Genomic DNA, 25,259 nt, shown 5'->3' on the forward strand with positions numbered 1-25,259 from the left:
GTAGTGAGTCTTGTATGATAGTAACATTTAATGAATTGCCCCATATCATAAGATGAGATGAGATGGGTATGTTGATGTTGATGTTGATGATTTGCATGCTGATTTAGGAAGTATGGTAATAGTCATAAAACTTGTTTTCCAATAGCCACCTCTCAGTAATGCAGAAACACTGTCATCTGAATGAGTTTGCATTTTGAGAGCATATGAGCTGGCTCAATGGACTTCTATGGAGACTGTCAATTCAATTCAAGTGCAATGGAGATTTTTATTTTGCAGGTGGTTTATTATCAAAACCTGAGGGACTCGCCGAAAAAAACAATAAAGTGAACCGCCTAATCGTTCATTTAATTTAATCAATGAATGAATAATCGTTTTATGATGAAAATAAATACCTACGATCAATAAAAGGAATGTAAAATACCCCCCTGAAAAACACATGACATTCTAACCGACTGCAGCATGTTTCCAGGCTTGGGTGTGCCATAAAAGCGAGATAAGATGATAAATGAATTTCACTGAAGGTAATACAGTATATGACAATGAGGTAAAACTGATAGGTAAAACTTCCTAGTACCGGACATGTGCTATCATGTCAACTCCTTGTCCTGGAATGGCAAGGAGTGGCATGATGGCACAACAGACTGGCTATAACTTTCCTTCATCGGGACAAGTAAAAATATAGAGGTTGAGAGAGGTGGAGCTGAAAAGAACTTGAGGGTAAATTGAGATGACAAATCTTCACAATCTGACGGTATATGTAGAATTTGATAGTAAAATGACAATTGACTATGAAAAATCACTCAACACTCTAGCAAGCTTCGTGTAGAATTACTATTCCAATATCTTGTGATATTTTGTCATAAAGCATTTGTTATGAAACACGAGATACAGGCTGAAACTAAGTGACGTTTTGTTGCATCTTTTTAGTCAAATAAATTAGGTAGTCTAATGAACATGTTCAGGTACTATACAACCAGCCTTTCATGATCAATTCATTTAAATAAATATTGTATTGTCAAATGCCCATGCGATAAAAATAAAATACGCATTACTGCCTAGCCTGTCATTTCATTGTTTATGCTGAAACTGTTCTGTGCCGTTTCATAAAAACGAATTTGAATCGAAAGTGATTTAATTTGAAATAACCACTTCGGCATACACTTACATGCCTTTACATAGGCTATCAAATACTCAAAAACAATGGCACCAATTACAATACTCCATTGGGGTTAATTATATACCATTGAATGGCATTTTCCTCCTCCTAGACTTATACAGTGGGTCTATTTAAAAACAAAAACGATAGTGAACATTTGACAGGTAGGCGCGGCCTTAGCAGACAGGGAAATATGAATTATGTCCCTCCCTCAAGAAAACAAAACCTCCTGGGTTGGTATAGGCTAAATCTATAAGTAGGCTATTCTCGGAGTCGAAGGAGACAAAAGGAATAATCTTACCACAAATTTAACTACTCTTGAAAGGGATATTGACATTTGAAACTGTCAGGAAGTTGCTGTTGGGTTGTTCAGCGCACTACCGATAATTACAATTTAAATGCACTGGAAAAGTGAACAGAAATTAGAATGTTGCAATGTTGTTGATGAGAATGAAAACGTTTCCAACGATGGGGTAAGTTCTGTTTTTCTAGCCTAGGCCTAACCTACTTAAAAAAGAAAAGGATGGGTCAAAGATGCTGCTTTCATCGGAACAAGAATTGTGCCCTCCTTTCACAGCAGCTTGCAAAGATATAGCTATAAGTGTATTGTAAAAAAAGTGCGCAAAATTATAACAAAAGGGGTTGAAATAGAATTGCTTGAAATTACTTTGCCAATTATACCTGTCAATATTATATTGTCCGTCTTATATAGCGGCAGGTTCAGTGTTTTCACTTCTTAAATATTCAGCAATTAAGACTCAAGTAGTTAATGAGACCTCTTCACCTTTAGGTTGTCCCGGGCAAACGTTTGTGTCGAAATTAATTGGTGTTATTAAATAAATCAATTCCCTTTCCCTGTCTACCTCGCGCTGGTTTTGATTGACATGCGAAATTGATACATTGGGGAGTCAAGCGATGTGCTAAGCAGTTCAAAATCCCCAAATGCAAATCTCAAGAGCATAATGCACATTTGATAACTATTACCTCAAGTGTCGCCTGTATTTTTAAAGTAATGGCTATCCTTCCCTTTTTAAATGTAATTTTGATAATCGCTGGGGTTGTCATGTTAAAAGGTGAAGAGGATGATAGTTATGGGATGTAGCTTGGGGAGTTTTTTTTGTTGAAAGCCGCTGAGTGTGACAGACCAAAACCCCAGTTCCTATAGCTTGTAGTCATGTGTGAAGATTGCAAAGGCGACGTAGAGGTTATCAGCAGGTGGAGAGAGGGCAGGAGAGAAATTCGAATGGTAAAATTTCCTAATTTGATCTAATGAATAATTTGAAAACTAAACAATATTTTTTTGCTTACAAATTCACCACGCATTAGGCTACTCACATGCAATTATTTTTAAGTTATAAAGGTAGAGATGTTTGTTTGTTTGTTTTGTTTCAACCCTATGAGTCTGTCAAAATCAAAAAAATAAAAATAATTTAGCAAGTAAGAATAATAATTGGAATGGACCGGATAACCTGAGACGTCCAATTCCCGCATTAGTAATTGGCACCAATGCGTAATTTGCGCCAAAGTTTTTGTTAGCAGGTGTATAAAGTAATATTCCGCAGAACCTGCGTCTTAACCGCGGGTATGTTGTTCTATTCAGGGCACACCGGTGGAAGTTTTGGATCACGATTCCTGCTCCCACGGCTCATCCTCCCCGTCGCTACAGGCGATGGTGTCTGCACCTCTGTTGGGTAGAACTGTTTGTGCAAGTTGCAGTGAGGACATTTTGGATAAATACTTGCTGAAGGTAACATTTGTGATTGCATCTTGTTGCAACGTTTCACATTTTCTTGGGGTGGTCATTTTCGTGCATAGCTTGTACCTTTTTGTATTGATTTTAGTCGACTTACTGTACAACAATTTTTCTATTAGCATTAGCCTACTACGAAATAACGTAAGAATATTCTTGTTATTTCATTATTGTATGTTTTTTTTCATAGGTTAACGACTTGTGCTGGCATGTGCGTTGTCTCTCCTGTAGCGTGTGCCAAACATCGCTTGGCAGTCATACAAGTTGTTACATCAAAGAAAAAGAGGTCTTTTGCAAATTGGACTACTTTAGGTATTGGAAATTGTTCTTGAACACATATACAATCAAATCGAGTGTTTTTTTGTTTTGTTTTGAATGTAAGGCATTTCTATGCGTGTTCACATCATCGTATTTGGCCTAAATAATAAATAAATAAATAAACATATTATTATAATTTATTTGTAACATGTTATTTACAAGATTGGATAGCATGTTGCGGCTACATTTAAAAATGTATATTTTTTACCCTTATTTTACCATGTAAAATGACACATTCTCATTTACAGCAACGACCTTGGGAATAGTTACAGCGGAGAGGAGGGGGGGATAAGTTAATATGCTATTTATGATGTCCTTTTATTTGATTTAGCATTTAATTCCACGACTAAACCACCATCTAACCAAAATGGCAAGTATTTACCTGACTATTAAAACCTGCAGACTATTTATTGCAGAAGATATGGAACATGGTGCGCGTGCTGCGGTCGAAATATCCACTCTACAGACTGGGTCCGCCGGGCGAAGGGCAACGTGTACCACCTGGCGTGTTTCGCCTGTTTCTCCTGTAAGAGGCAGCTGTCCACGGGGGAAGAGTTTGCCCTGGTGGAGGAGAAGGTGCTGTGTCGTGTCCACTACGACTGTATGCTGGACAACCTGAAACGCGCCGTGGAGAAAGGTGAGCATTCTGCAGCAGAGTAATACAAATATTAGCACCATTTATACTGGTATAGCGACCTGAATTATGATAGAAAATAAATCGAGTAACTCGTTATAAAATGCAGCAATCTTTGTCAATTAAAAAATATACTAATGCTTATTTATTATCAACATAGGTCAAGTGGAGCCTAAATAAGTAGTACTAACAAAATAGATAATGTTGAAAGTGTTTCTTACTTACATTTCTGATATTTCCACCTGTTCCTGAATAAACCGATGCTTAATGTGGTGCCTGGAGAACTATTGCACCAGCAGCTCCCAACAACAATGTATATTGTATTATGTTTGTTAATACGTTCTGGAAACCACTGAGGAAAAAAACAATACGATGAATGCATTTTCTTTGATTCATCATTTCTGGTCAAATTGATCATATATATGTATACCTTTACTATACTGTAAAATACATCAACCAAAAGATAAAGCCCCTTGACATTTATAATAAAACAGCCTAAATTAGATTGTCAATTGATTATTTTTTTTTTTTAACTGCCTATTGTCTCTGATAGGGAACAAAAGTAACTTCCCATTTCTCAGATAAGAAGCCATTTGGTGTATAGATGTCAATAAACAAGATAAGCTTTAATATTATTGTCTTATGCTTGCCATGTCGAGTATCATGATTATGAGCTCATTAATTAAGAAGATCCATCATCTCTAATTAGGAAATGGTGTGAACCTAGAGGGGGCGATGCCAACAGAACAGGAAGTGAATCAGCCCAAGCCGTCGAAAAGAGCGCGCACCAGCTTCACCGCTGACCAATTACAGGTGAGTATCACTGTACTGTCAATCTCTCCCAAACATAGCCACAATATATTACATAGCATTTTGAGATAGCTGGATATTGAATTTTGGTTCAATATGGATTAATGCCACAGGTTTGTTCTATTGAGATTTAAAGTCTTAATGGGAGCATAAATTCTGCTTGGCAGGCATTAATTGTCAATAGTGTCTGACTGTTCCCAGTCAATGGGTTCAGGCCAAGTGAGGAACAATGGATGACCACATGGGATTGACCTGTGATTGACCTCTTTAGACCTTATGACCCCTCCAGGTGATGCAGGCCCAGTTTGCCCAGGACAACAACCCAGATGCCCAGACCCTGCAGAAGCTAGCAGAGCAGACAGGCCTGAGTAGGAGAGTCATACAGGTTAGATATTCATACACAGTTCTAATCGACGCATGCCTTAATCAACATAGGATATTACTGAATTTCTGCAGTTCATTTGTAATATTTTTGAGGATTTGTACCTTCCGGGTTTCCCGAAATGTCTTCAAAAACAGCATTCTGGGATTGGTACATCTGTTTACCAAAACAAGTGGTGGGGTGGCAGCTTTGTTGTTGTTTGAATGTCAGATTTCCCCTTTAACCCTCATACTACCAACATATTTTGCATAAATGGATTACCAACTGGGGTCATTTTGACCCAATAAGAAACACCATTAGACATGTAAAAATCAGTAATAAAAAAACGAATGAAAACAGACTGTTTAGTAAAAGTACAGATTAGCATATTTTGTTAAACAAAAAAATTATATCTAATAAATACACTACAGTTCAAAAGTTTGGGGTCACTTAGAAATGTCCTTGTTTCTGAAAAAAAAGCAATTTTTTTTTGACCATTAAAATAACATCAAATTGATCAGAAATACAGTGTAGAGATTGTTAATGTTGTAAATGACTATTGTAGCTGGAAACAGCTGATATATTATATATATATAAATAAATGTTGAAAAAGTGTGAATACTTTCTGAAGGCACTGTATGTGGATTGTATTATATATATATATACTTTGGAAATATTATATATATATATATAATACAATCCACATACAGTGCCTTCAGAAAGTATTCACACCCCTTTACTTTTTCAACATTTTGTTGTGTTACAAAGTGGGATTAAAATTGATTTAATTGTACATTTTTGTCAATGATCTCCACAAAATACTCTAATGTCAAAGTGGTAGAAAAATTCTAACATTTGTAAACAATTCATGAAACATAAAACACTAATATATCTTGATTAGATAAGTATTCAACCCCCTGAGTCAATACATGTAGAATCACCTTTGGCAGCGATTAGAGCTGTGAGTCTTTCTGGGTAAGTCTCTAAGAGCATTCCACACCTGAGTTGTGCAACATTTGCCCTTTATTCTGTTCAGCATTCTTCAAGCTCTGTCAATTTGGATGTTGATCATTGCTAGAAAACGATTTTCAGATCTTGACATATATTTTCAAGCCGATTTAAGTCAAAACTGTAACTCGGCCACTTAGGAACAGTCACTGTCTTTTTGGTAAGTAACTCCAGTGTAGATTTGGCCTGTTTTTTTAGGTTATTGTCCTGATGAAAGGTGTCTGGTGGAAAGCAGACTGAACCAGGTTTCTCCTCTTGGATTTTGCCTGTCCTTAGCTCCATTCCATTTCTTTTTTATCCTGAAAGACTTTGTAACTGTCTTAAAGTCACCATTGGCCTCATGGTGAAATCCCTGAGCGTTTTCCTTCCTCTCTGGCAACTGAGTTAGGAAGGACACCTGTATCTTTGTAGTGACTGGGTATATTGATACACCATCCAAAGTGTAATGAATAACTTTACCATGCTCAAAGGGATATTCAGTGTCTGCTTTTTTACATTTTTACATATCTACCAATAGGTTCCCTTCTGCGATGCATTGGAAAATCTCCCTGGTCTATGTGATTGAATCTGTGTTTGAAATTCACTGCTCGACTGATGGACCTTACAGATAATAGTATGTGTGGGTTACAGAGATGAGGTAGTCATTAAAAAAGTATGTTAAACACTATTCTTGCATACAGAGTGAGTCCAACTTATTATGTGAAACGTTAAGCAAATTTTTACTCCTGAACTTATTAGGCTTGCCATAACAAAGGGGTTGAATACTTATTGACTTTTCAGCTTTTCATTTTTTATTAATTTGTACAAATTTTGAAAAACATAATTCCACTTTGACACTATGGGGTATTCTGTGTAGGCCAGTAACAACAAATCTCAATTTAATCCATTTTAAATTCAGGTTGTAACACAACAAAATGTGGAAAAAGTCAAGGGGTGTGAATACTTTCTGAAGGCACTGTCAGTACAAAAAATCAGATTTAGCGTCAGTTAATTGTAGTATCATTTAGTTTTTAGAATTTTTAAGTAAATACTAATTATGTCATATTTATGTGGTAAAAACAACACTAAAATTCTAAATATACTTTATTTTATTGACAAAAATGTATTCATCCATTGATCCCAAGAGACAAGGCCCATGAACATGGTGTAGTTTTCTTTAAGTACTTACCCCACAGCCAGCATTAGCATCACTGATAATGAAACAATGGGAGTGGCAGTACCTATGGCAGGATGCTTCAAAAAGCATGCCCAAATCCTAAAAGTCACTTTAAACCAAATGTTACAGCAACCCAAATACCATAACAAGTTGAACATATAGAATTTTGGACAATATTATAGGAAGTCTGGTATTTATATAACATTTCCCAAATAATAACTTTTTTTCAGAGAGTAAACACCAATACAGCACTATGTACAGTGCATTCGGAGAGCATTCAGACCCCTTGACTTTTTCCACATTTTGTTACATTACAGCCTTATTCCAAAATTGATGAAATCGTTTTCCCCCTCATCAATCTACATACAATACCCCATAATGACAAAGCAAAATCAGGTTTAGAAATGTTAGCAAATTTATTTAAAAAAACCAAACTGAAATAGCACATTTGCAAAAGTATTCAGACCCTTTACTCAGTACTTTGTTGAAGCACCTTTGGCAGCGATTACAGCCTTGAGTCTTCTTGGGTATGACGCTACCAGCTTGGCACACCTGTATTTGGGGAGTTTCTCCCATTCTTCTCTGCAGATCCTCTCAAGCTCTGTCAGGTTGGATGTGGAGTGTCGCTGCACAGCTATTTTCAGGTCTCTCCATATATGTTCGATCGGGTTCAATTCCTGGCTCTGGCTGAGCCACTCAAGGACATTTAGAGACTTGTCCCGAAGCCACTCTTGCGTTGTCTTGGCTGTGTGCTTAGGGTCATTGTCCTGTTGGAAGGTGAACCTTCGACCCAGTCTGAGGTCCTGAGCGCTCTGGAGAAGGTTTTCATCAAGAATCTCTCTGTACTTTGCTCCGTTCATCTTTCCCTCAATCCCAACTGGTGTCCCAGTCCCTGCATCTGAAAAACATCCCCACAGCATGATGCTGCCCCTACCATGCTTCACCGTAGGGATGGTTTCCTCCAGACGTGACGCTTGGCATTCAGTCCAAAGAGTTCAATCCTGTATTCATAAGACCAGAGAATCTGGTTCCTCATGGTCTGAGAGTCCTTTAGGTGCCTTTTGGCAAACTCCAGCGTGCTGTCATGTGCCTTTACTGAGGAGTGGCATCCATTTTGCGACTCTACCATAAAGGCCTGATTGGTGGAGTGCTGCAGAGATGGTTGTCCTTCTGGAAGGTTCTCCCATCTCCACAGAGGAACTCTGGAGCTCTGTCAGAATGACCATTGGGTTATTGGTCACCTCCCTGACCAAGGCCCTTCTCACTCGATTGCTCAGTTTGGCCGGGTCTTGGTGGTTCCAAACTTCTTCAATTTAAGAATGATGGAGGCCACTGTGTTCATGGGGACCTTCAATGCTGCAGAAACTTTTTTGTACCCTTCCCCAGATCTGTGCCTCAACACTATCCTGTCTCGGAGGTCTATGGACAATTCCTTCAACTTCATGGCTTGGTTTACGCTCTGTCGTGCACTGTCAACTGTAGGACCTTTTATAGACAGGCGTGTGCCTTTCCAAATCATGTCCAATCGATTGAATTTACCATAGGTGGACTCCAATCAAGTTGTAGAAACTTCCCAAGGATGATCAATGGAAACAGGATGCACCTGAGCTTAATTTCGAGTCTCATAGCAAAGGGTCTGAAAACATATGTAAACAAGGTATTTCTGTTTTTTAATTGTAATACGTTTTCTAACATTTCTAAAAAAACGTTTTTTCTTTGTCATTATGGGGTATTGTGTGTAGATTGATGAGGATTTTTTTTTGTATTTAATGCATTTTAGAATAAGACTGTAACGTAACAAAATGTGGAAAAAGTCAAGGGGTCTGAATACTTTCCGAATGCACTGTATACATTTAGAGGGTTGCTAGTTTCTGTGTTACAGTTCTACCAAGTATTCATATGACTGAAATACTTTTATGAGCTGTTTTGACTGCAACTAAGCATATATGTAAGGTGATTTTGATTTTGTACAGTGTCATACATAGTTATAACTAGGTATAACCATAGGGCAGTACATAAGGTGCTCCATATCAGCAGGTGATCTGTCTATCTGGTCAAAATCACTAATACAGGTCCCCCTCCACCCACTGATGATACCATATGTATAACTGGATATAATGTCTCCAAAGAAACCTGGATTCAAAAAAATACTTTTTTAGATTTGGCCTACAGTAACTATTTTTCAGAGAAAACACACCAATACTGCTCTCTGTAGATTCAGAGTGTTTCTGAGTTCTGTATTGCAGTTCTATCAAATATTTATACCATTGACTAATGTTTTATACCACCAAGTAACTTTTTCTTTTGTACACAGTTGTACGAAACGTGGTATAGAAAAGTACAATTTCAGGCAAGAGTACATGGTGTGCTATATCTCGGCAGATGATCGGTCTATCTGGTCAAAATCACTGATACAGGTCCCCCTCCACCCTCTGGTGGTATGGATAACTTGATATTACGTCTCCACAGTAACCTAGATTCACGTAAAGGTCCTATTTATCAAATTACTACACTCTTAGAAAAAATAGTTCCATAACGGTTCTTTGTGGAGGGATAGGGTTCTACCAATAACATTTTTGATCAGAAGAACCCTTTTTGGAAGTCAAGAGTTCTTTGTAAGGCACAGGGTTCTACTAGGAACCTTTAGCATATTAAGAACTGTTTTTGGAAGAAAAAAAAAAGATTCTTTGATGATTCTTTGGAAGGCAAGAAGGATTATTTAAATCAAATGAAATAAAATGTTATTGGTCACATACAGATGGTTAGCAGATGTTAATGCGAGTGTAGCAAAATGCTTGTGCTTCTGGATCCGACAGTGCAGTAATATCTAACAAGTTATCTAACAATTCCCCCAACAACTACCTGTGAATGAAAATATGTACATATAAATATATGGATGAGTGATGACTGAGCGGCATAGGCAAGGTGCAATAGATGGTATAAAATACAATATATACATATGATATGAGTAGTGTAAGATATGTAAACATTATTAAACTGGCATTATTTAAAGTGGCATTGTTTAAAGTGACTAGTGATCCATTTATTAAAGTGACCAGTGATTGGGTCTCCATGTAGGCAGCAGCCTCTCTGTGTTAGTGATCGCTGTCTAGCAGTCTGATGGCCTTGAGATAGAAGCTGTTTTTTAGTCTCTCGGCCCCAGCTTTGATGCACCTATACTGACCTCGTCTTCAGGATGATAGCGGGGTGAACAGGCAGTGGCTCGGGTGGTTGTTGTCCTTGATGATCTTTTTTGGCCTTCCTGTGACATCGGGTGCTGTAGGTGTCATGGAGAGCAGGTAGTTTGCCCCCGGTGATGCGTTTTGCAGACCACACCACCCTCTGGAGAGCCTTGCGGTTGAGGGCAGAGCAGTTGCCGTACCAGGCTGTGATACAGCCCGACAGGATGCTCTCGATTGTGGATCTGTATAAGTTTGTCAGCGTTTTGGGTGATAAGCTAAGTTTCTTCAGCCTCCTGAGGTTGAAGAGGCGCTGTTGCGCCTTCTTCACCACACTATCTGTGTGGGTGGACCATTTCAGTTTGTCGTTGATGTGTACACCGAGGAACCTAAAACTTTCCATTTTCTCCACTGCTGTCCCTGCGATGTGGATAGGGGGGTGCTCCCTCTGCTGTTTCCTGAAGTCCACGATAATCTCCTTTGTTTTGTTGACGTTGAGTGAGAGTTTGTTTTCCTGACACCACACTCCGAGTGCCCCTACCTCCTCCCAGTAGGCTGTCTCGTCGTTGTTGGTAATCAAGCCCACTACTGTTGTGTCATCTACAAACTTGATGATTGAGTTGGAGACGTGCATGGCCACGCAGTCGTGGGTGAACAGGGAGTACAGGAGGGGGCTGAGCATGCACCCTTGTGAGGCCCCAGTGTTGAGGGTCAGTGAGGTAGAGATGTTGATTCCTTCTTTCACCACCTGGGGGCACAGTTCTTGTTAGCGGGCCGTGACGGTGGCACTGTATTATCCTCAAAGCGGACAAAGAAGGTGTTTAGTTTGTCTGGAAGCGTGACGTCGTTGTCCGTGACGTGGCTGGTTTTATTTTTGTAGTCTGTGATTTCCTGTAGACACTGCCACATACGTTTCGTGTCTGAGCCGTTGAATTGCGAATTCCCTTTTTCCCTGTACCGGCATTTCGCTTGTTTGATTGCCTTGCGGAGGGAATACCTACACTGTTTATATTCAGACATATTCCCAGACCTCTTTCCAAGGTTAAAGGCGGTGGTTCACGCTTTCAGTTTAGCGCGAATGCCGCCATCCATCCACGGTTTCTGGTTAGGGTAGATTTGGAAGCGAAGAAGGGTTTCACATAGAACCATGAATAATATTTCCCAGCATGCTCTATTGCATGGAGATTTTCAGAATTGTTTGTTTTACTTTATAAACTGGGTGGTTCAAGCCCTGAATGCTGATTGGCTGAAAGCTGTGGTATATCAGATTGTATAACATTGGTATGACAACATTTTTACTTTTATGTTGGTAACCAGTTTATAATAGCAATAAGGCACCTCGGGGGTTTGTGATATATGGCCAATATACCACGGCTAAGTGCTGTGTCCTAACACTCCGTGTTGCGTCGTGCATAAGAACAGCCCTTAGCCTTATCGCTTAAGTAATATCTGTGTTTTTCCATGCACATTGATTGGTTGATTAATTTAATGCTACACAAAGATAAATAACATACCGTTTTCTAAACGAATCCAATCTGTTTGTAATTGGATTTATTGCACCAGTTACTGAGATGGTTGCTACAGTTCAGATGATTGAGGTAGTCTCAGTATTCAATCTTCCCTACCTTGGCAGTCATTCTGAATGCAGGTTGTGGGTGATTAACAAATCCACTTGTTGGATATCCTAACTTTGGCTCGATTCCAATAGGAATTACACATCACTTTACAAGCCATAATGCATAATGTGACTTGCAGGCCTGAAAACCAGGGGATTCCTAACACCACTGTGTTAGAGTATAACTTGGCCCTCAAAGAAAGGCCTTATGATATACAGTACAGTATGTAATGTATTGTCATAAATAATACAATTTTAAAGGCTAATAAGGCTGGTGGAACCATTTATAGAGGGTTCTAGGAAGAACTCTCCAAAGATAAAAGGGTTCTCGTTAGAACCCATCACAGAGGGTTTTAGGTAGAACCATATAAAGGGGGTTATTTGAAGAACCCTACATATAGGGTTTTAGAACCCTCTGCAAAGGATTCTACCCAGCACCAAAAAGGGTTCCCCTATGGGGACAAACCGAAGAACCCTGTATGGTTCTACTTAGCACCTTTTTTTCTAAGAGTGTAAAGGCAGAATTAGGTCCTTTTGGCTGGGGTCAAAATTACCCCAAAGGTCCATATTGATACAGAAACACTAAACAATTATATGGATTCATTAAGAACAAGTTGATTGACACGGTCATGAAAAAGTTTATTAATTAAACAAACCACCCTAAAATGACCCCAGTCGGTAGGTAGTAAGTATGAGGGTTAATTAAATGTGTCACTATTGAATGCCAGTACTAAAACATGACAGACACTTCTTATATCCCATCCAGGTTTGGTTCCAGAACTGCAGAGCGCGCCATAAGAAGCATGTGAGCCCCAACCACTCCTCAGCCACCCCCCTGTCCTCCCTGCAGCCCGGTCGCCATTCCCAGCCCACCCCGGCACCAGAAGAGCTGCAGTACACAGCCTACGGCACCCCAGAGGGCTCCATGCTCACCGCGCTGCACTCCTACATCGATGGTAAGCTAAGAGATAGCCTGCGAGATAGCTTGCGTCCCAAATGGCACCCTAGTCCCTTTATAATGCACTACATTTTGGCCCTATGAGCCCTGGTCAAACGTAGTGCACTATAAAGTGAATAGGGTGCCATTTGGGACACAATTTAGGCTGCACCAGAGCCATATAGAAAGACATATGAGTATATCTCTGGGCTGCAGTGTGTTTAGCAGTCAAATAGAGTTATAGGAGCAGTAATCTCTTCTGGATAGACTGGAACATAAATGGTATCATTTAACGTTATGTCTGTCCAAAGACTGTGGGTTGCGATGACTTAAAAGAGACAGTGTTTCTGGTGCTCTGGTTTTCTGCCACTGGTTATTTGGACGTATCAGAATTGGGTGGCGGTGGTGCTTAAAGTGGGAGGGGGTATTTCTAGCAATGATTTCAAGCATAACGTTTTCAGAATGGGTTGAGTATCTGACCCAATTACTCAAGATTTTAGTTCTGGTTGTCTGAAATTATAGAAACAGATTTAATAGAAGAGATATTAGGGCTTTGACGAAACATTTGTTTTCAATATGGGATGCGTCCCTAATGGCACCATATTCCCTATATTGTGCCCCTACTTTTGACCAGAGCTCTATGTGCCCTATAAGACCAGAGTAGCGCACTATAAAGTAGTGATGTATGTATTATTAGTGTCTCATGCTTGTCCTCTATCTCCACAGTGCACTCCCCTCAGTCTATGCTGTTCCATCCTCTGCTGCCCCCCCACGCCATGACCTCCCTTCCTGTGACCCACGCCTGAACCCCCCCCCCCCCACACACACACAGAAACACAGAAACACACACACACACACCACACACACACACACACACACACACACACACACACACACACACACACACACACACACACACACACACACACACACACACACACACACACACACACAGATATTTGCCAGAGCCTCACACACCACCAGGGATCTTCAGTCTAGTAGGTTTCTTCTTAACAAATTAATTAAGTGTAACATTTCATGTGACTTGTCAGTAAGGGTCATGTTAGAAGCCTTATCTGTCTGAAAGGAGCCCCATACACACTTAAGTTGTACAACTGATGTTCAATGCATTTGTCACAACGGTTGATACAGCAGTTATTTTTCCCTTTCAAAAATATATACACAATTACTACACAAGTACAATGGTTGAGTAAACACGTTTGCACGTACAAACTCTTTCTTGTACAATACAAATATGAGTTGCATCACAACCATTGTCATACTTTATACATCAGTTGGATAACCGGAGTGGGTGCAGAGCTTTGTGTATTTATTGCAAAGTGCCACAGTTTGATGCCGATCTGTTATCTAAGGGGGGAAACTAGACTGCCATTGACAAACCATTGTGAAGTTTATCTTAAATTATGAATTATTTGTACATCAGTATTTAAATTGTTGTTTCATGTATTTATTGTATGTGATTAAGAAAATAAATGTTTATTGACAAAATGACTTTATAGAATAGTGACAGTTTCTACTCACACCAACAACCAACAGTACCACAATGAAGCTAAGCTAAACGGGAAAAATGGACTCAGTCAACATCATAAATGTAATGTACATTTTTTGAGAATGATACAAGGCATGGAAGGCACCTCCATATACTCAATAAGGCACAAATGGTTGATTAGCACCAATTTATAACAAAAACTAAAGCAAACCCCAATCAAATATTCTTGTTATTAAATAATATGCTTATATACAGTCCAAACATTCATACATACTCACTGTTGTTTAAAATAAAGCATATGCAAGATACGCAAAATTCTTTACATAAAAAAATAAAAACATCTCTGAACGAAGTTAGGAATCTACCATTGGAGAGAAGATACAGTAGGCATGCTGTATGCATCAGTCACAGACATGTCAGGCACTCTCTCCGCAAGAGTCTTTTAGCATCTTGTCGCCGTGCTGTTTGTGATCCGTCCATGCGATGTCCTTGAGAGGTAGAGGGGAATGTAAGGCACACACTAACCATGAGCTTTTACGTGTGTCTACTTGTTTACTGTGGCAAACCAAAATAATTCACTTCCTAAAGAGGGAGGGATTCCTCTTATTGGCCTCCTTGTCTGATTTGTCAAAGGTACAGTGTTCTACCACATGGCAATGGAATTGAGTGGGAGAGTAGAAAGATACATTACTCTACAGACTGTATATTCTTTTGTCATCTTGTACAGTTCCTTCAGAAAGTATTCACACCCCTTGCCTTTTCCACATTTTGTTGTGTTACAGCCTGAATGTAAAATTGATTACATTTAGATTTTGTGTCACTGGCTTACACACAATACCCCATAATGTCAAAGTGGACTTATGTTTTTAGAAATGTTCACAAATGAATAAAAAATGAAAAGCTGAAATGTCTTGAGTCAATAAGTACTCAACCCCTTATGGCAAAACTAAAGTTCAGGAGTAAAAATGTACTTTAATGACTACCTCATCTCTGTACCCCAACATTCAATTATCTTGAAGATCCCTCAGTCGAGCAGTGAATTTCAAAACACAGATTCAATCACAAAGACCAGGGAGGTTTTCCAATGCCGCGCAGAGAAGGGCACCTATTGGTAGATATGTAATAAAAATAAAAAAAACAGACATTGAATATCTCTTTTAGCATGGTGCAATTATTCATTACACTTTGGAGGGTGTGTCAATAAACCCAGTCACTACAAAGATACAGGCGTCCTTCCTAACTCAGTGGCCGGAGAGGAAGGAAACCGCTAGGAATTTTATGAGGCCAATGGTGACTTTAAAACAGTTACAGAGTTTAATGGCTGTGAACGGAGAAAACTGAGGATGGATCAACAACATTGTAGTTACTCCACAATACATGTACTAACCTAAATGACAGAGTGAAAAGAAGGAAGCCTGTACAGAATAAAAAAATATTACAAAACATGCATCCTGTCTGCAATAATTCACTTACAGTACCAGTCAAAAGTTTGGACACACCTACTCATGCAAGGGTTTTTCTTTATTTTGACTATTTTCTACATTGTAGAATAATAGCGAAGACGTCAAAACTATGAAATAACACACATGGAATCATGTAGTAACCCAAAAAGTGTTAAACAAATCAAGATACATTTTATATTTGATATTCTTCAAAGTAGCCACCCTTTGCCTTGATGACAGCTTTGCACACTCTTGGCATTCTCTCAATTTTTCTTTCACTTACAGATTATTTAGAGTAGATCGTTGACAAAAATTACAATTAAATCCATTTGAATCCCACTTTGTAACACAACAAAATGTGGAAAAAGTCAAGGGGTGTGAATATTGTCTGAAGGCACTGTACATACTATAGCATATGCATAGTCATAAATAGTTTATTAGCATCGTTGCATTAAAGTGGAACTGTTCTTTCATGGCAATAACAGGGAGAGAAGAAAGCACAGGTGCCTGTAGTAATCCATTGAAATTATTCCCGGATATGCATTACTTCCATATTTACATGATCATGAAGTTGTTGTGCCCTTACACAGGTCGAATTTCAATAACAAAATGGCGTGTGCATGTATGGGCATGTGCTACTGTATACCAGTGGAAAAGGATGCTCTATCTCTGATACTGGCAGTGATGCCACTATGGGACAGACATAGTAATGGCACATTATCTGTCCCCACGGTGCTGCTGCACAAAGAAGGAATGGGACGAAGACCAAAAACCTTGAATGGCATACAAGAGGGAAACATAATTTGTAACACTGTGTGATTTATGATCAATGGTGGCTAGAATCCAACATATACAGGTAAGGGTCCTCGACGCTGCATTCCTGCTGATTTCCATTGCTCTTTGGCACTTACTGAAGCACCTAATTGTAGGGCTATTACATACTTACAATTGGACAAGTTAGAAGGTTGATTCAACGAGACATTAGCATAACGGACAATGTATGGCAAATAGCTTTCTCAATAGGAGAAAATAAAAGTTAGTGCTCCAAGGAGCTTGAAGAGCATAATTATACATGGTAACTACGGACATTTCATGTACAGTATTAACCCAAGCAGCCGTTCACTCAGCTGCCTTGGTGTAACCTCTTGGAAGGTTTCTTAAAAGGCCCAGTGCAGTCAACATTTATATTTTCTGTTTTGGTGGGATGGAGTTTTGGCCTGCCTGGTGACATCACCAGGTGACAAATGAGCTAATAGACCAATAAGAACGAGAGTTCCTAACCTCTCTGCCAATACAAGCTGGTTTTCAGTTTCCCCCTCCCGACTCAGACCAGTTCCAGACAGTCCTAGCATAATTCTCGCTTGAGAAATTGCTCTTTTGCTAAGAAGCTGTTTTTGCTATTGAAACCACAGTAATGTACTTAATTGTTACCCAGACATGATTTGATATCGTGATTAAAAACAGCTGTACTGGACCTTTAAGATGTCCACCTTAAGAGTAGCATCTTGTGGCTGGTTTGAGTTCCTACATACAGAGTGACATGGACCTGCTGACAGGCAGTATGTGGTGCAACCTATTATTATACAAAATGTACACTTCGCTGTTCACTCAAGTAAGTGCTTCACAGTACATTGGTAAAACCAAGAACTTGCAGTTGCCTTTAAATGCACGATTTGGCCACAGTTAAGCTAACCGTACTGTTGTCATTGTGCATTCATGGTGATAGTTTGTTAGTACATCCAAGTACTGTAAGGCAAGATAAGACAATTCACATATTATGTCCAAAGAGCATAATAATAATGGTATCAGGTACAATATGGACCAGGATTAGAATTGTCTGTCTTCCATCTCTACATCATGCACCGGTGCCTTCCCCCATCTCCATCACCTCTCTCCTGCCTCTGTCTCTTCCAGTCACCCTGTATCTGTTCCTCTCTTCTCATCTTCCCCGCTATCTCTTGTCTTTCCTCCTCTTGCTGTTCTTCTTGTCGAGAATTTGTCTCAGGGTGCTGCTCATGTAGAAGGGTCTGGCAGCAGAGCCACTGTTCACCTCCAGATCCACCACTAAGGACAGGAACACACAGCCAGTCACATACTACAGACACTATGTTACATACCCCTTAACCTACCATTAAACATTCTCTAACACAGTCATATTACTCCAAATCTATTTGAAATACCAAACTCATTTTTCTGATACTTACTCTCGGTTTCATAAAACCCACTTGATCCCAACCAAACCATCTTTTATTACCTCAAACCCATTGTTTGACAACAGGTCTTCCCCAAATCCTTTGCAATACCACAAACCCAGCGTCAATGTAAATATTTCATAAACCCTCTGTTTAATACAAATTAAGATATCAATTACCCAAGAGTTGTGCTATAATGGAACCATTCACAAAAACAAACAAAAAAAAATTAAAAATGGAGTCATCAATACAAAAGAGTTCCGCTGTACAAAAACATTACAAATCCTCCAAACAGATGAGAGTTACAGTACCTAGTATTAAAAACAGCACTACTATTCCATATAAAATTACTAAAAATGGCTTTAACATCCTTTTAGAAACGGTATTTCTTTTAGAAACGGTTCTCGGCGTTAGAATGTAAAACCACAAAACAATAAGAGGAACGTTTCTCCCATGTGGAATTAGGCACGTTTACTAGCAACTGCATTCAGGAATTCCTCAAAACGCGCCAGGGTCTATTCAAATCTCATTCTTAGCATCAGCATCCGTGTGTACACGACCGTCTTGAACCGTCGTTAGCCAACATTACATCGGTCACTTACAGTAATATCAATGATTGTAAAACCAAACCGTCCGACAAGTGTCTGTGACTCTGTAGACTCATGGGCGCGTTCGGGTTTATCTGTGTAGCGTTACACATAAAGTTTGGAGCAGTGTTCTTGTGCCCAGGACTCTGTAGAAGTATCTGTAACAGTGTCAATAAATATGGTGGACCAAAAGTGCCTCTTCAACTAATGTTAATCATAAATATCCTAAAGAAAATGATCATGCTTGACAGAAAAGCCACGTCAAGGTTATTTTCCACACGAGTGCCTAAAACAGCTCTGGGGTTTGGTAAAACCTACCCCAATCCTAACCTTAAACCACTGGTGAGGAAAATGCTAAACAGACCAACCCAAGATCAGCGTCTAAGGGCAACTTCACCTTAAACATGACCTTAAGTTACAGTACATATAACCGTTGCACAAACACAGTAGTGTCAGAAGGGGGTGCCCTTGTACTGTGTCACCCCACAACTCCATAATGTCCTGACCATCTGAAAAAGTACACCAATTGCATCCGAAATACAGAGATCTCCTTTTGCAGTATGTGTGCCTCTTGCTATGTGTTGGGCTAATGGCAATTTCACCCTTGTCTCTCTCTCTCTCTCTCTCTCACACACACACACGCTGTGCTGCTGCAGCGCTCTCTAAGTAAGGCAGAGATCAGCAGTGTCGGCACGGCAGAGAAAGAAAGGGACAGAAGCATGACAGAGAAAAAAGGCAAGTATCAGAAGTATCAACGGCAGTGGCAGCGAGAGGGAGGAAGTTGAATTGACATAACCCCCACCCACATACACCACCCTATTGGGTCCTGCCATGTCCTGCAAAGGCCTTTCTGGTCAGTCCTGGCCAGTCTGGAGTCCAGCCCAGCCAATAGGCTCTGCTCTAGTATGCTCCAGACCACAAACACTCCCACTGGGCCATTCCTTCAGTGAGTCAGTGTTCTGGCCTATCACTAGGCAGATGTTCAGTGTGGTGGCCTATCAGGAGGCAGCAGAGAGTTTGGAGCCCTGCTCTCTGCGGAGGATTCGGTGCAATTGAGGGGACATGAAAAAGGGCTTGAGGGGCGAGCCGTCGTTCCTCTCCAGGTCTTCACCTTAACCGGGCCCCACGGGATAGGAAGCATTGCCACAGAGAAGGAGGAGAGGAGCAGACAACGTGTAGGTAGGAAGGCAGAAAGAGAGAATACGAGAGAAAGGAGTTAGCAGAGCCAAACAATTTAGAAAGTCAAGCAGCAAAATTAATTAGGAGAAAAGTTTAGAATGGTTTAAGTCAGCCAAAATGGCCAGTGAATTATAACCATCTAGTTCAGTGATTAGAGTGCAGCCAAGGCAAGGTTTGACAGAGGACATGCAAATAACAGTCTCCAGACAATTCAAATCGTTTAATAGTCTTCACTAATTCTTCACTGTAAGAACACGTGATAGAAATCATTTAATTGGTAAAACAATAATTACAGTGTAAAAACATTTAAGCAATAATAACCTTTCTGCCTGACTTATTTAAGAAAACTGTCCACCACTAACGTTCTAAGAGGGCCATATGACATGGAGAACCTTTCAACTCACCAACAAAGTTCCAACACAGACCCTTGTGTCTTTGTGTGTTCACTTTGTATCATATAAAAACACCCTTGCACCCCCAGACTGGGCTGTATTTAAAGAGATGAATGGTGTACTTACAGAAACAAAGGAATAAGGTGTCCACACACATAGCATAGACATTGAAGAAGCCATGGGCAATCAGGTAGGATCCAAATATCACCGTCTGTCAATGAGAGAAAAGTCGAAGTCCGTGAACACACTTTTCAACAAGCGTTGCTGACCCAAACTACATTTGATGTAGTGATATGTCTTACCAGCAGGGGGACCCAGTAGTAATTTAGTGATGGCACTTCTTCTTGAATAACTGGTATCTTACGGGTGAAGAAGAAGAACGCTAGAACACCTGGGGGGAAATAAAAAATAACAATAGAAAAATTAACGACTAATAACCAGAATAGAAATAGCGCCTTTCAAAGAGAAGCCTGAACTCAAGCATGCACAGTGTCACTGTTTCAAAGTACTCCTTCCCTTTGCGTATCGTGACTCATACAGTGGTTAGACATAGTCAGCACACCAGGGTGTGGGAAAGACAGGGAACTCACCAACACTCCCTGAAATAAGCACTTTTCCCAAGAAGAGCAGAAAGTCTGTCACCTTGTCCAGCACTGCCACCCTACAGAGGAAAGGAAACTCATTGGAGAAACCCAGAGGCCCAAGAGAGAGACAGTCACCCCCATGACAGACAGACTCACTCTATTCTAATGGAAAGCAAGCTTCACAGTGCCTTACCTCACTACGTTCCTCATCAGGAGGAAGAAAGCATCCTTAGCCGAGGTGCAGAAGTTCTTCCCATATATCGCGATCTGGTGCGAGAAAGTATTCATGTTTCCAACAGTTTGCGTAAGATGTTTATCAGAACTGCCTGATCTGCTGTTCTTGAAGGAATGGTATCGAAAGTAAATGTCTGAAAACAAGAGATTTAACTCTGCACCGTCCCAAACTCACCATGATGTAGGCGTTCCTGTTCATGAACTTGATGAAATGCTCCAGGCACCAGAAGCAGCATTTGAGACAGCAAATCAGGAAGCGGGTAAAAGCATTGTGCGCACCTGAAAAGGCATGATGATCATCGTCATGAAATGAAGGTAAAATAAATGTACACCACTGTATATAAACATATAAAAAAGGCAGTGGGTTTAGTATGAGCACAAAACCCACCTTTGAGTTTGTGATCCAGATACTCCAGAACAATGCGGAACATCTGCACTACAGCCAGAATCAGAGAGCCAAATGCCAGAGAGCCTGTGTGGTACCTGGAAGATACACCATATGCTGTATTACCAAACTGCTCATGTGTATGTTGAAAAAATGTGCTTACAGTACATTCGGAAGGTATTCAAGACCCTTGACTTTTTCCACATTTTATTACATTACAGCCTAATTCTATAATTGATGAAATAGTTTTTTTCCCCCTCATCAAATAACACACAATACCCATAATGACAAAGCAAAAACAGGTTTTTAGAAATGTTAGCAAATTTATTACAAATCAAAAACGGAAATATCACATTTACCTAAGTATTCAGACCCTTTACTGAGTACTTTGTTGAAGCACCTTTGGCAGCGATTACAGCCTAGAGCCTTCTTGGGTATGAGGCTACAAGCTTGGCATACCTGTATTTGGGGAGTTTCTCCCATTCTTGAGATCCTCTCAAGCTCTGTCAGGTTGGATGGGGAGCACCGCTGCACAGCTATTTTCAGGTCTCTCCAGAGATGTTAGATCGAGTTCAAGTCAGAGCTCTGGCTGGGCCAATCAAGGATATTCAGAGACTTGTCCCGAAGCCACTCCTGTGTTGTCTTGGGTATGTGCTTAATGTTGTTTTCCTGTTGGAAGGTGAACCTTCATTCATCGTTCCCTTGATCCTGACTAGTCTCCCAGTCCCTGCAGGTAAAAAACATCTCCACAGCATGATGCTGCACCACCATAATTCAACGTAGGGATGGTGCCAGGTGTCCTCCAGATGGTGCCAGTTTCCTCCTTCAATCTTGGTTTCATCAGACCAGAGAATCTTGTTTCTCATGGTCTGTCCTTTAAGTGTCTTTTGGCAAACTCCAAGCGGGCTGTCATGTGCCTTTTACTGAGGAGTGGCTTACATCTGGCCACTCTACCATAAAGGCCTGATTGATGGAGTACTGCAGATATGGTTGTCCTTCTGGAAGAATGATGGAGGCCAATGTGTTCTTGGGGACATTCAATGCTGCAGAAATGTTTTGCTACCCTTCCCCAGATCTGTGCCTCGACACAATCCTGTCTTGTAGCTCTACGGACAGTTCCTTCAACCTCATGGCTTGGTTTTTGCTCAAGTGTGTGCCTGTCTATATCAACTGAATTTACCACAGGTAGACTCCAACCAAGTTGTAGAAACATCTCAAGGATGATCAATGGAAACAGGATGCACCTGAGCTCAATTTCGAGTCAAAAGGCAAAGGGTTTGTATACTTATGTAAATAAGGTATCTGTTTTCGCTTTGTCATTATGGAATATTGTGTCTAGACTGATGAGGACAATTTTTTTATTTCATTCTTTTTTAGAATAAGGCTGTAATGTATCAAAATGTGGAAAAAGTCAAGGGGTCTGAATACTATCCGAATGCACTGTATACATCCACCATACACACTCACATCCCCCTTCAAATCATAGGCTTAAACACCTAAACACACTTAGGGCCAGTTTCCTGGACACAGATTAAGTGTAGTCCTGGACTAGAAGGCACGCTTAATAGAGACTCTCCATTAATATAGATTTATAGTGCAGGACTAGGATTACTCCCTTAGGGGATATCAACCCAACACCCTCCTCCTTATGTGCTAATCCCATATAACTGGGAAAGGGAAAGTCAGTTGTGTGACCTTCCGCATTTAACCCAACCCCTCTGAATCAGAGAGTTACAGGGGCCTGCCTTAATCGACATCCACGTCTTCGGCGTGCGCGGGAACAGTGGGTTAACTGCCTTGCTCAGGGGCAGAACGACTGATTTTTTACCTCGTCAGCTCGGAGGATTCGATCCAGCAACCATTCGGTTACTGGCCCAAAGCTCTAACCGCTAGGCTACCTGCCGCCCCATTCAATGAAGGTGGGGGTTTTCTGACGAGTGAAAAGAATTTGAGCCAGCCTACCTTACAGCCCTACTGAAGGAGGAGAACAGTGGACAGGATGGTATATCCTGGGGCTTCCTCAGGGCCCAGTAGTAGGAGGCGAAGGCCCCGGCCAGGGTGCATTGTCCCAGGGCGATGGTGAAGTTGACCAGCCACAGGAACACCAGCAGGTTACACAGCTGCAGCACAAAGATGTAGCGGTGGTAGAGGCTCTCGCCTCCGTAGAAGGCAAAGGTGCACTGGGAGCCAGGGCACACCTTGGTCACGTTGGTCTGACTGAAGGTCTAGAGAGATAAGGGAAGTTATTGGGTTAGAAGGAAATGGCACCTAATTCCCTATATTGAGCTGGTCAGAGCATACAACAGCACCCTTACCCCATTGTCGATTCCCTAGAATAGGGAGTAGGGTGCCATTTCATGAAAGACCGAATGTAACCAGAGCTCAGAGATGTTGTCACTGGCTAGCTAGTCACAGCTGAATGATGTGTACTCCTGTTCAGGATTTCAAGGCCAATAGCATACAGTAGTTTTCAATACAGCAATAACACCAATGTGATAAAGAGGAAGAGAGCAGAGAGAAAAACAAACCTCTGGATCACAGGTGAGGTTGGCATACATGCATTTGTCCTGCGTCGACATGACCTTGTAGACAGCATCGCCAGAAGACGCCAAGAAGCTGAGGGCAAAACCAGTTAAGGACAACACAGAGGAATGGAAGCAGAAACAAGCATCACAATTTGTACCTGCCTAAGAGCCATCAATATTGGGATTTCAACTAAGGGGTCAGCAGTTTCATTAGGTTCAATTCAATTCCAGTCAAGTTCAAGTATATTCCAATCACTATGACTCCATGGGTGATAGCTCAGAATGCTTCACCCGTAGCTACAATGGGTAACGCTGCATGTCAAGATAACTGTGTAAAGTGTGCACATAGTACAGTGAGGATGAGGCTTGGTAAATATATAGAGAGGATACACAGCAGTGACCGCCCAGTACGCTATGCAGATGGCCAGTAGCACAAAAGTGATAATCGGGTAGAAGAGAGTGGACATGATGTAGCCAATGGCCCTGGTCGAAGAGAGAGAGAATGGAGAGAAAGAGAAAGAGTAGTTAAAAGTTAGGTTAATGTTCCAACACTGAGCACACAGACGATGGGTTCTATTCAAAGTGACACAACAAGAGAAGGTCAGAGTCACTCTCCTGAGAAAAGATTGCCACTCACCTGCTCCCCTCCTTCAGCAGAGCGATGGCGATGCGCACTCTCCTCCTCAGGAATATCAGGATTATTATGATGACCGCCTCAATGACCGATAGGGAGATCACTGCAACACAAACGATTACTATTAAGCAGAAACAACGTGCTATTCCTCAGACCATCGCCTCTCCTGGCGTTTGCCCAATTCATTTAAGCAATATCATGTTGCATGCAGTTAACAGGAAATCCTATGGTTTCCCCATCTGTAATTAATTGACTGATTGAGAAGCAAACGCAACACCAGCAGACATGTTTTGCATCCAACTGCTTCACAGCAAGTTCAAGAGACTCTGCACCTTGTGATACACACAGTAAACGGAGCTGACAGCCTTGTGCTAGGCTTGTATTTCCTGTGCTAAACAAATAGATGGGAGAAGTGGATGCCCACGCACTGAAGATGAGCCAGGTCTGACTGAGCTGCAGGTAAACTCTGAAGTCCGTCTGAAAGCCGATGTCAGAGATGGTGACGTCACCATCCCCGTGCGGCTTCCCTCTCAGTGTACTGAACTCCCAGTAGCAGTGCCAGATCCCTGAGAAAGACAGAGAAGAGAGAGAGAGAGAGAGAGAGAGAGAGAGAGAGAGAGAGAGAGAGAGAAAGAGATGTGACACGGTGAGATACTGCACCTGTACATCTG

The 25,259-nt window shown here is 40.8% G+C and overlaps 2 protein-coding genes across 3 annotated transcripts in view; one reads left to right on the forward strand and one right to left on the reverse strand.

The window, feature by feature from the left end:
* Positions 1–3,698: 3,698 nt before the first annotated feature.
* Positions 3,699–13,739, forward strand: LOC106613985 (LIM/homeobox protein Lhx8). The gene is made up of 5 exons (XM_014216880.3): positions 3,699–3,861; positions 4,568–4,671; positions 4,958–5,053; positions 12,754–12,943; positions 13,651–13,739. The coding sequence occupies exons 1-5, from the start codon at positions 3,828–3,830 to the stop codon at positions 13,728–13,730; spliced, it is 504 nt and encodes a 167-aa protein (XP_014072355.3). The 5' UTR covers positions 3,699–3,827; the 3' UTR covers positions 13,731–13,739.
* A 631-nt stretch (positions 13,740–14,370) lies between these two features.
* slc44a5b (solute carrier family 44 member 5b) overlaps positions 14,371–25,259 on the reverse strand; it is a 63,053-nt gene continuing 52,164 nt past the window's right edge. The window contains exons 11-22 of one of the 2 annotated variants that reach the window (XM_082956725.1): positions 25,017–25,154; positions 24,592–24,691; positions 24,345–24,437; positions 23,958–24,045; positions 23,392–23,654; positions 21,433–21,527; positions 21,220–21,323; positions 21,004–21,077; positions 20,817–20,887; positions 20,529–20,617; positions 20,353–20,437; positions 14,371–17,940 (exon numbers count right to left, since the gene is read on the reverse strand). In XM_082956725.1, coding sequence (XP_082812851.1) covers positions 17,828–17,940; positions 20,353–20,437; positions 20,529–20,617; positions 20,817–20,887; positions 21,004–21,077; positions 21,220–21,323; positions 21,433–21,527; positions 23,392–23,654; positions 23,958–24,045; positions 24,345–24,437; positions 24,592–24,691; positions 25,017–25,154 — 1,313 coding nt within the window. In that variant the 3' untranslated portion in view covers positions 14,371–17,827. Of the gene's footprint in view, positions 19,767–20,352; positions 20,438–20,528; positions 20,618–20,816; positions 20,888–21,003; positions 21,078–21,219; positions 21,324–21,432; positions 21,528–23,391; positions 23,655–23,957; positions 24,046–24,344; positions 24,438–24,591; positions 24,692–25,016; positions 25,155–25,259 lie in introns of both variants that reach the window. The other variant, XM_014215914.3, reaches the window with a different exon arrangement.

The sequence above is a fragment of the Salmo salar genome, chromosome 10 (genome assembly GCF_965601325.2).
Source record: "Salmo salar chromosome 10, fSalSal1, whole genome shotgun sequence".
Taxonomy (NCBI): Eukaryota; Metazoa; Chordata; class Actinopteri; order Salmoniformes; family Salmonidae; genus Salmo; species Salmo salar.